Below are 11,215 nucleotides of genomic sequence, written 5' to 3'. Positions count from 1 at the left end.
AAGACGAGAGGCTATGTACGTGGAGTCTTTCTGCGACAAAGAATGGGATCTTCTGTGCATCTTGCGCCCGAGTGTACATATGGGACAACTGAAAGTGAGAACACCATAGCCATTTCGAGAAAGCTTGTCTATGACAACACACGAGATTCACGCTACTCAGCATCGGTAGAATATTTGAACTAACCACAAGCCAATAGGATCTGTAAACAACATCAGTAATCCCACATGAATGTAGGTTCAGTTTACCAGCAATCTTGACGGCCGTGTAAGTATCACGCTAACGGGACTGACGCCAACAACCTCTAACAGGGGTTTCCTGAAGCATACCGATGGTGGTAGGGCATTTCTCAGATGGTCGAAAACTTGATTCCCAAGAAATCTCTGGTTGCTGGCTGAAAGGCGCAGGAATATTAGGATTGGTTAGTCGTAAAAAATGCCAACACAACATTGGTGTGTTGCTCGCGCGGATATATCTGCACCAGTGCCGTGCGCATGGTCATAATGACATCGACTTCCGTACCATCCAATCTCTGTAATTGCAGTTCTGCAACGGATCAGCCACTTAGCCCATTCTTTGCGCCCTTCCTAAGGCTGAATCGTCTCCAGATCTGGACCCTTCGCACCATCCCGAGACGCACACCAGGGCTCTGGTATAACACATGAATACATACATACAGAATTTGGTGTTGGCAAATGAAATGAAGGCCAGGCCGTGAAACTCCATAACAAGCAATGTGATCACGAGGAGCTGATATGCCACATCTCGAGCCCACGATGAGAGTACAACTGCCCATCACAAAGATAACAGTGACCTCATCTATCTGATCACCCTTATCAAAGCACACTCCACAGTACTTGTATCTGCTTCTTTAACTTTTGACGAGAAGGGTAGTGTGTGTGCTCGGATGAAGATACGAGAAATCCATAAGGAATGCCGAACCCTCGGACATAGAACCCGGTTTTCGGGGGTTGGCCGAGATCGAGATCCGAGCACCCAAATGATACCGCCTCGCGTGGTTATCATGCATCTCCTTGTAATGTCTCAAAAGTATGAGGCGTTCGGGCGCAAAACCGACGGTCCATTTTCTCCAATAGCTTATACCTCGGCTCGGTTAGTGCTCTGAGGCGTACACTAATGACTAGATACTGTATCACTCTGCCTCGACTCCAATCCGACTACGACCGTATCACATGGTCGGGCGACGATATAGAAAACCGGCCATGAGTAGTCTCATCGTTCTCAGTGATGCAGCTGTGCATGAAATTCTCATCTCGCTCTCCAGAGACGAAATTCATCAAGTCCGTGACCGACTTGCAAAGTCCCTGGAAGAGTTTTCAACGCCAGAAGAGCGTAACTTCGCGCCAGATTCAGTCGTTGTTACCCGGCCCCATGCAAAGACATTGTTCCGACCGTTCACATCGTCCGAAAATGTTGGAATCAAGATAATCGTCGACCCCTCCGCAGGGGCCGAAGCGCAAGCATCCAGTGCCAGCAGCAACGCAACCTTGCACGGGGTACTGGCACTGTGTGATAGGGACGGCCTGCCCCTTGGCATCATCAATGCAGATGAGATTACAGGGTATCGGACATCACTATCCGTAATGGTCCCATATGCTTGGCGAACACGGACCACCCGGATCGTTGTGTTTGGTGCCGGCAAGCAGGCGTTGTGGCACATCCGGCTGGCATTGGCTCTGAGAGGGGATGAGATCGAGCATATCGCCATTGTCAACCGGTCCGCGGCAAGAGGCGAGTCCCTACTGTCTCAGGTGAGGAGCGAAAACGAACAGCGCTGGAGATCATCAGTTGAGATGGTATGTGTCTCATCAACCCGACCAGACTATGAGCAGAAGCTGGAAAGCCTTATGGCGACTGCGGACGTGGTCTTCTGCACGACTCCTTCTACAAAGCCACTGTTTCCAGCCCGGTATCTGAAAGTCCAGCAAGCCAGTAGCACGGGTTGCTACATATCGAGTATCGGTTCCTGGCAGCCTGACATGATGGAGTTGGACCCTCAGTTGCTGCAGCACGGACTAGATTTGAGCCGTGGGCAGCACCCGCTGGGAGATGAAGGTGGTGCTATCCTTGTTGACGACCGCGAAGAAAGCTTGAGGAGCTCTGGGGAAATTATCAACAGCCAGCTCCGAGCAGAGCAGTTGGTCGAGGTAGGCGAGGTCCTTTCCTCGAAAACTACCACTTCCAAAGACCAAAGCTCCAGTCCATGGCTGGCCGATGGATTCGTCATCTACAAGAGTGTCGGCGTAAGCGCTACGGATCTTGCCGCGGGAACGGCTGTCCTGTCACTGGCCAGGGAACGAGGTGTCGGAGTGTCGGTGTCAGATTTCTAGTACTGGATTGGTAAAGACACCCAGCCAACGTGTATTCTTTAGGCTAAGGGTTAGAAGCTCTACGAGCCGGAAAGCACAGAAAGTGAAGACATCCGCTTCGTAAGTCCTCCGTAAAAATCATAATACAGTTTAAGCGGCGAGCTTTAGGTCGTGCTTAGGTCCAAAGAAGGAAATGGAAAGTGCCCATGTCGAGATTCCAATGTATAACTGCCTATTTCAAGACGACCTTCGTCGATCTCTTTGAGTTTCTTGATTGTCGTTAAGACTCCAGCACTATGATCTATTTACCAAACAGAAAGTCGTGGGTGCTCACAGCTCGTCCTTGGTTAAAGGATATCTGCGTGCTCCATCACCCAAGTTGTGCAAGCGAAACATGCGAACACCATGCCGAGGATCTGCGCACCGAGTAAGGTAAGACTTTGGAAGAGAATTTGGGGGTCGTGTTACACTCATGACGGACTCATCGCAATAGGAATGCGGTGACCAATCCAAATTATCGAGCGCCATTCTGACGTTCCTTTGAGAGTAGAGGATCTGGATGCCGCTCTTCTCCCTGAAAGACTCACTAAGATGATTGGTGGCGGACCGAAGGATCGAGACGTCTGCACCATGATGATATATATTGACCAAGGCGTTCATCGAGCTCACCAAGCTCTGTGTGTGCATCACTGAGGTGCTCAAAGTACGATACATGATTCTACCAGATCTGCCTTGCCTTGTCAAGGATAGAACAAGTGTCCGTCTCCAACCAGATTCTTCACCCGTAGATCTAGCCGCGGTGTTGGTTTGCCACTATAAACTCGAGGCGTGGTACCACAACCTTCCCTCTAACACTTGAAAAATAGTAGCGCTATTACCCGCGTAGCGTGAGTGATAAGTGTACAATGAAGACCCAGTTACTTAATCGACCTAACACCCTGTGTATGTTATGAAAGCCTGTACAGAGATTCTTGCGAACGCTCTTAGCAATTTGGGTAAGACTATAAGTATGCGGAAAATACCCGAGATAGAGCACGGGTATGGCCCGATTAATCTCTGTTGGTTATGGGGATACGGTTGCAGACGAATACACCTAGTGTCTTAGTGGGGTTTCCCAGGGCTTAAATATTTATATTTGCGGAGAAGCATCTGGTAGGTATAAAGGCGATATTAAATCTTATCCTCTTCAATCGCGATAACTAGTAAGAGAAGTTTTCGTCTAATAGTACACTAGTACGATTGCCCCTGCGCCTCATTACAAGTATGCCATTCAATATTGCTATTGTGGGCGCTGGGCTCGCAGGTCCTGCCCTTGCACTTGAGTTACTGAGATTTCCCGAGATCACCACCAGAATCTACGAGCTGCGGCCCGAGGGCTACGAACAAGGCCAGCACATTTCACTCGCACCTAACGCGTTACGAGTGCTTAGAAATCTCGGTGTATATGAGAAACTCACGGCTATCGGCAACTCGTACGAGGAATTGCATCTACGGAATAGCATTGGTGGTTACATCGCCACCTTCCACAATGGACACAAACGGGATTATGGCTTTGCAGCGATGCGTATCCATCGACGCCATGTGCAGCGTGTTTTGTGTGAGGAAGCTATTGCACGTGGCGTCCAGATTATTCACGGCATGAAACTGGTCAAAGTCACTGAGCGCTCCCGAGATAAGGGGGTAGAATTGTTATTTGGAAATGGACAAACTGAAAGCGCCGATATGGTGGTGGGTACAGATGGCTTGCATTCTGCTGTCAGGCAGTACGTCCAGCCGGGAGCAGATTCAATCTATGCTCATATGCTGGGCGTGACTGGCTTCTTAAGTAAGAAAGACCTCTACAATCAGGGAGATGGCATTGAACTACCCTCGCACTTCATCGGTCGTAATGGCTTCTTGGCGGTTATGCCCTCGGATCTCTCAGGAAATGAGATTGGGTTCTTCTCTACCATGGAATTTCCCGAAGAAAAGTCTCGCGAAGAATGGAACGCTCTTTTCCATGACAAGAACAAAATCCGGACTATATTGACGGAGCGCTTCGGTATGGAGCAAGATTGGGCACAGCTGATTGAGTCAATCGGCAAGACTGCGCCTGACGAAACGCTCTGTACATGGCCGTAAGTCCAAGATTTATCCCTCGAACTAGTTGATTCTGACTTCCCTTTCACTCATAGTTTCTACGTTGCGCCACCCCTCTCGTCCTGGTCTTCTGCGAGCAATCGAGCACTGATACTGGGCGATGCGGCACATGCAATGATCCCCACCGGTGGACTGGGGGCCTCTCTTGCGCTGGAGGATACGGAGTGTCTAGCTCTTGCTTTGAGCTCGATTATTGGCAAGGGATTCACAGACAAGAGGCTTGGACGAGTTCTCGATGCCTGGGAAGCACATCGAAAAGTGAGGCTGAAACTGATTCAAGATTTCACGGACCGAAATCGCCGGATGCGTCAACCTGGTGGCTCTCCGATAGCACAGGTCATCAAGGAATGGGTATTATGGGCTGCGCTCCGCTTTGTACCCAGCGGTCGTATCGCAGGGCCTATATACTCGTACGACACGACCGACTTCAAGAACATACTATCGACACTTGATCTATAGAATGTATTGTTAACCTTTGTGAAAGAAGTCCCACAAGTCCCTTATGAAACAATAGGTCAAGATTAGAATTTGTCAACAGGAAGTGTGTTAGTTTATTTTTAGTGTGGTACCCTGTAGTTAAAAGCCTCTGAACTAAAATATAAGAGCAGTGCCGGTGATGAGATGTTCAGCCAGCACATGCGTTTAACAGGCCAACCAACTCTGCAATACATTACTATAATGACGACTCTAGGACCGTGCTGGTGGGTTGTCCCAGCTCGCTATTGTATCCTTCATGCCCTGTACCAGGTCGTCCAATGATCTTTCCGGGCCGCTCACTGCAGCAATGTCTTCGACATGGTTGTGACCAGATACGTCCCAAATAACCGCCTGTTTTCCCAATGTCAGATCGAACGAAGTCAATGGATGTGTAGTAGTTGCCAGTTTGGCAAACATTGCCCAGCTGTTGAGACATTCTTGACTATACCTGCTGGAAGTCATGGCAATGGTAAAATCATGTGGCATGCCATTATATAACTCCAACTTGACCGTGACAGCCTGTTTAGCCATTCTCTTTGCCAGCACAATGCTTCCATCCGCTAAACACTCCTGTCCAACGCTCAGCAATACTGCCGTCGAATGATTTTCCCAGTTAGAGGCTGCGACAGGTGATACCAGAGGGTGCGTTAGCAACTCATTTGGCGCATAAACGTGGTTGCGAGGTGATGGTGCTGGCCAAATACAATCTTGCAAGTAGGATGCTCGAGGAAATGGTGATGTAGACGCAGCAGGAATCATATCGTACTTGAGATTCTCCGCCTCGGATGGCAGCGACCGGGTCAAGTCTAGGTATCCAGAGTGAGAGACAACTACCCTCGGACACGGGAGTACAACATTTCGGCCGTTCCAGACGACATGGGCCGTATCGGACGGCGATTGTCGTTGCAAGCAGAGTACTAGTTGCAGAAATGCAAGTGCAATATTTCCACCCGAGCTGTCTCCACATATGCATATTGACTTGGAGACTGATGCCGGATGGTTGCTGCCAGAAAGAGGATGCAGTAAATTCATATAAACAATCAGAAGGTCGAGCAACGCCGCCGGAAACATATGCTGTGGGGAAAGACGATAGGCAATGGAGAAGCAGCGGCCTCCTGTACGCTTTACGAGTTCGTGGACGACTGTCCGTCGAGACGCGGGATTACGAAGACTAAGATGAAGTTAGTCATTACCGAGCAACCAAGCAGGGCTCACGATCGGCTCGGAGTCTTACTAGAATTGCCCCCCGTGGAGGAAGATGAAAACAAGGTCCGACGATGTGTCTGCAATCAACCTTTGAAATTTTTCATGATCTGCTGTAGCAGGCTTATTATGGACATTTGCAGTACCGCGACGAGAGCCAATCCATTCGCCCTTTACCGTGTCCAGTGTTGTCTCTGGCACATCTACTGGGCCGTTGGCAAGCTCCACGATGGCTTTAGAGACAACGTCCAGCAAATTGTTGTCTGTCGGGACCGACAGGGCATCTGCCACCACCCACATCGTGTCAGGAGCGGGGCCATATACCAAGCTTCCCTGTTGTTCTTCGAGCATGGATCTTGGGGTGGGATCATTGAAGATTGCCCGAATTATTGCCACCAGAACTGCGGTGCGAAAGTTCCAAACAGATGAAGTTTTTGATAAACGGAGGATGTATGCGACCAAAGGAGCCGCAATAGCTGGCACATAGTACTGCAGAACATGCCGGCATCGGGCAAGAAATGAAGTTTTCGACATCTGATTGGGAAAACAAGGACTGAGGTCTTTTCAGGAGAGGCTTAGATGGGCCCCTTGGACTGGCATATGCTGGTGATAGACCACGAATAGTATATGAGTCTTTTCTGTCCGGTGTAGCAGCGAGGTGGCAATGGCAGCATGCAGGCCGAAGAAAAAGAGCAGGCATAATCCCACAAAACAACGTCAAGAAGGGCGCGACCTGTGGTAGCAAGGCTGGACTATTAGGCGAGGCCGGGTATTACCCGAATTCCATTTGGCATCAGTATGGCCGGTTAGCAACGGACTCGCCCACACGGTGTCCGGAGAGCGATCGACCGAGTCGCGACGAGTACTCCGTACGCGGACCGCATTGTGCAACTACCCAATAAGTAGTAGAGTGCTTGGCGCATATGAAACCCGAGCGGCATATTCCGCCATTTTTCCAAAGGACTTGAGCACGTACCGAGCGAAACTCGGGGCCCCGCATTTTCTCGTGGTACTCAAAGATGATAATCGGGAGGGGGCTCCGGACGCCTCTTGCGTAGCCCGCTCCTGTCGTACCGAGTACCCCGATGTCTTCTTGGGTGGAAGACAAGTCGTTAACATAACTCGGCCAGCACTTGTCCTATTCTTTGGACATTAGGATGGGGGAACGGACCATATCTTGACTTGGTTACAAGTGACACTCTCGCGCGAGCCATGGTCCTGCCTCAGAAACGCTCTCGAGTCGCGCTGGCGTGTAATCCATGTCGAGAGCGCAAAGCTCGCTGCAACGGTGTCAAACCAATCTGTGGGAGGTGCCAGCGGCGATGTCTGACAGAGACTGAATGCAGCTATATCCCAATTCCCGGTAGCTCCAGGAATGCGAGCCAGGAAGAGTATGTTTCTCACGGAAAACGCTTGGGCCGCAAGCTGAAACCGTTCTTTAGGTATATAACCCACCTGCATAATCGCATTCGTCGCCTCGAAAGCGAAGGGAGGTCTAAAGATCAACCCAGATCGTCAAACGGACGAGATGAGGCAACAACATACGAGGGGCAATGTCTTCCCTCACCATCAGTTCCATCCAAACCTATTGCTCGAACCGAGGATCTTCCCACATCGCCTGAATCAACGGGGCTCCGGACGATGTTGACACTCGAGACCCCTTCCTACTCGGCAGCCACAGAACATAACGTAAATGCTGAGTCCCCGCGAAGCGATGAAGCTTCCCCTACAGCAGGCGTCGAAAGCCATCTGAGAGCGATGGGTGCCGACATATCGGGCATCCCGCCAGAGAGCCCAACAGAGTCCTTCTACGGATCTTCTTCCATAAGTTCACTCCTCGCACAAATCCATCGAATCACAGACCAAAGCAGGAAGAGTAGCCTCAGTCAAGCACATGTCCTTACCATACCCCAGCCAGCACATAGTCGTGCCGTATCAATAGGATGCCGAGACACTATGTCCGCATCCCGCATCCGTTCTTTCTCGCTTCCACCACGACATGTTGCTGATCATCTGATCGACCTGTACTTCACTGGCGTGCATTGCTATTATCCATGGCTACATACACAGAGCTTCTTACATTCATACAACCAACTGTGGACACCTGGTGACGAGCAACGAGAAGATGCACATCTTCCTCGAGTAGGGCTTGGAGGCCGCAACTGTCCCAGAGCCGTCTTCTACTGCGCACTCAACACGATATTTGCATTGGCATGTGAGTTTTCGGCCTCGACCGAAGACAAATACAAGGATCTGAGCACCGGATTCATGGACCATGCATACGACCTGCTAAGACTAGACACCCTTGATGATGCTGATCTATCTGGAGTTCAGACTCTTTTGCTTCTAGCTACTCATCTGCAAAGAACCCAGTATCCCATGAGGTGCTGGATAGTCATTGGAATTGCTCTTCGAATTGCTCAGGAAATTGGATTGGAGTGCACTCTTAACAATTCGCACCTTTCTTCGCTCGAGGTTGAGATGAGGCGTCGGACATGGCATGGCTGTATGCTTCTAGATGCGTGGGTGTCTCTTTCAGTCAAGATTCCTTTTGATATTAACTTGTCACAGCCTTGTGAGTATGACTTTGGGACGTGTGCCGACGCCTCGCCCGGAGTTCAAGGTCCCCCTCTTCTTGCCGATCGATGACAAGTTTCTCTCGGCCTCCTCTGCAAGAAGTACTCAGCCGGATGGTATATTCTCCCGGTCAGCATTTGCTGTCGAGAATGTCAAGTTGGGAGAGATAATTTGCCAAGTCCTGAAGAAGATATATGGTGGACGTCGAGCAAACCACTCCGCCGATGATCTTACGGCCACTTTGCTGAGTTTTGATTCCATTCTGCAACTCGAGTCATCTATTTACGGATTTGAAAGAACCATCCCACCCGAACTGAAGGGTGCCTGGAGTCTGGGCGGCGATCATACGGAAGATGCTGATGCTCGGATCTTGCAATGTCAAAGCTTTGTGCTTCGTGCTCGGTAAGAAGGACTCTTCCTTGACATGATTAACCTATTTAGACGCTAATTACAGTTACAATGAGTAGTATTCTACACACGAAATTATTGATCTATAGGCCAGCATTTTGCGACTTCTGCAGGTCCAGTCCTGTCACGGAGCGGCGAGAAGACAGTGGCAATAGCTACATTTCTGTGCAAAACGATGAACGATCCGACACAATTTCAACCTCCTTCAAAGCTCGGTGTGCCACGGCTTGTCTCGAAAATGCATGCAAAATTGTGGAGTTACTCAATGAAGCCTGGCCAAAGGGTCTCTTTGGCGCTTGGTGGTACGGTGTATTCTGTACGTGTATCTAGTTGGCGGTCGCTGCTGCTCCGCTCTCTCTTCAACGAGTTTCTTCTGATTTCTCCAGATCTTGTGACAGGATCCATGATATTGATCTTATCGGAGCTGAACTCTGCAATGCAGGCAGAGATTGGTCCCCGTAGAATCGACGAGATATGGAAAAAGTCCCAAGACACGTTGAAATTCCTGAGTCGGAAACACCCCGAGGCTAGCCAATGTGCGACGGCCTTAAAAATCATCAGGAGAAAGGCCCTCCATCCAAAAGAAAGTCAGTGATTCCTCATATCCCAGCCTATCATTTGTTACTAATTGAAACGTACCCATCATCAGAGGCTGGAGTCGCACGGAACAGAGCAGCAAACCTATATCCACAAGGGCCCCTGCAACTTCAGATCGCTGATCTGGAACTGGCGGGAATGAACGAAGCCAGGCCTGGCGTTCACTTCGAAGACTTGCTCCAGCCTCCAGAACTCCATAACTTGTTTGACGCAACGCAGAGAGTACACCCACAGATGGACTCCATGGGAGGCACAATTGGGATTTTTTCAGAAAGTAGTCCTCCATTTTCTTTGGATGCCTTCGACATCCCAGAAGCGATGTGGAGTGCATTTGATCTTGATTTTTCTATGCCAGGATTTCTAAAATGAAGATGAATTTGCAGCTATAACTGATATGTAGTTCCTAGCAAACATGACAGTGCCATTATATTGCGACAACACGGATCACCTAGAAGGATAATTTCGTCGCCCTTTTCAAACGTCAAAAATTTTTCCAGGATTCATTAAACAGCTTGGGTCAAAAGTCTGCTTAATTGATCTCATTAATTTCAATGGACCCTCCCCTAGCTCGATTTCAAGAAAGGACTTTTTCCCGATACCGACTCCATGTTCTCCCTAAGATGTCCAATTTGTTAGCATGAAGTCCTCAATTTTGAAAGGGTTGAGACGAACAGTGCACGTTCCATCCATATCAATCGCATTTTCAACCATATCATGAACGCATTTCTCGACTTTGGCTTTCTCATCCTCACCGTCAAACAGAATCGTCTCATGGAAATTGCCATCTCCCACGTGGCCGACCATTCCCCCAAACAGACCAGTCTCGTCAAGGTCTTTCTTGCATGTTTCTTCAATCTGTTAGAAGCAGAAAGGGAATGGCTAGCATCTCTTGTGATACTCACCTATGAGATCAGCAACTCGGGATAATGGAACCGCGACGTCTGTCGACCAAACGCCAGTCCCAGAAGTCCGTAGGCTAAGCATACTCCAGAGAGCTTCTTTCCGTGCAGACCACAATTGTTTCTGTGACTTCTCGTCTTTCGAGAATTGGAAGTCACTTCCACCATGGTCCTTGATGATTTTGCTCACTTCAGCAATACTCTCCTTGACAATGCCTTCAGACCCGGCAAATTTGAAGAAGAGGGTTGGAGCTTCTTCCCACAACCGATCCGTGTTGCCAACTCTGTTGATAACACTCATTTGTACATCGTCAAGGATCTCGACACAGTTTATTGGAATGCCTTTTCGGACAACAGCGACCGCAGCCTGAGCCGCAGACCGCATAGATTGGAACGAAACCACAGCTACTGCTGTTGCCTCTGGTACTGGAGCCAGTTTCAGAGTGATTTCGGTAACGATACCCAGCGTCCCTTCAGAACCGACAAATAGCCCATTGAGATTGTAACCAGCGGAAGACTTCCTGAACCAGGGGGTCAATATAAGTTGCGCAAAGCAGATTGAGGGCTTCGCGTCCTTACCGGGGGCG

General features: G+C 49.5%; 1 protein-coding gene across 1 annotated transcript; it reads left to right on the top strand.

Moving 5' to 3' along the window:
• Positions 1-7,359: 7,359 nt before the first annotated feature.
• Positions 7,360-9,462, top strand: PV06_10357 (uncharacterized protein; the record flags this gene model as incomplete). Its single annotated transcript, XM_016411901.1, has 3 exons — positions 7,360-8,669; positions 8,719-9,126; positions 9,222-9,462. 3 exons carry the CDS (start codon positions 7,360-7,362, stop codon positions 9,460-9,462), a joined length of 1,959 nt encoding a protein of 652 aa, XP_016257942.1.
• Positions 9,463-11,215: the final 1,753 nt, after the last annotated feature.

This window comes from Exophiala oligosperma, assembly GCF_000835515.1.
Source record: "Exophiala oligosperma strain CBS 72588 unplaced genomic scaffold supercont1.12, whole genome shotgun sequence".
Lineage (NCBI taxonomy): Eukaryota > Fungi > Ascomycota > Eurotiomycetes > Chaetothyriales > Herpotrichiellaceae > Exophiala > Exophiala oligosperma.
This window is presented reverse-complemented; position numbering and strand designations above follow the sequence as displayed.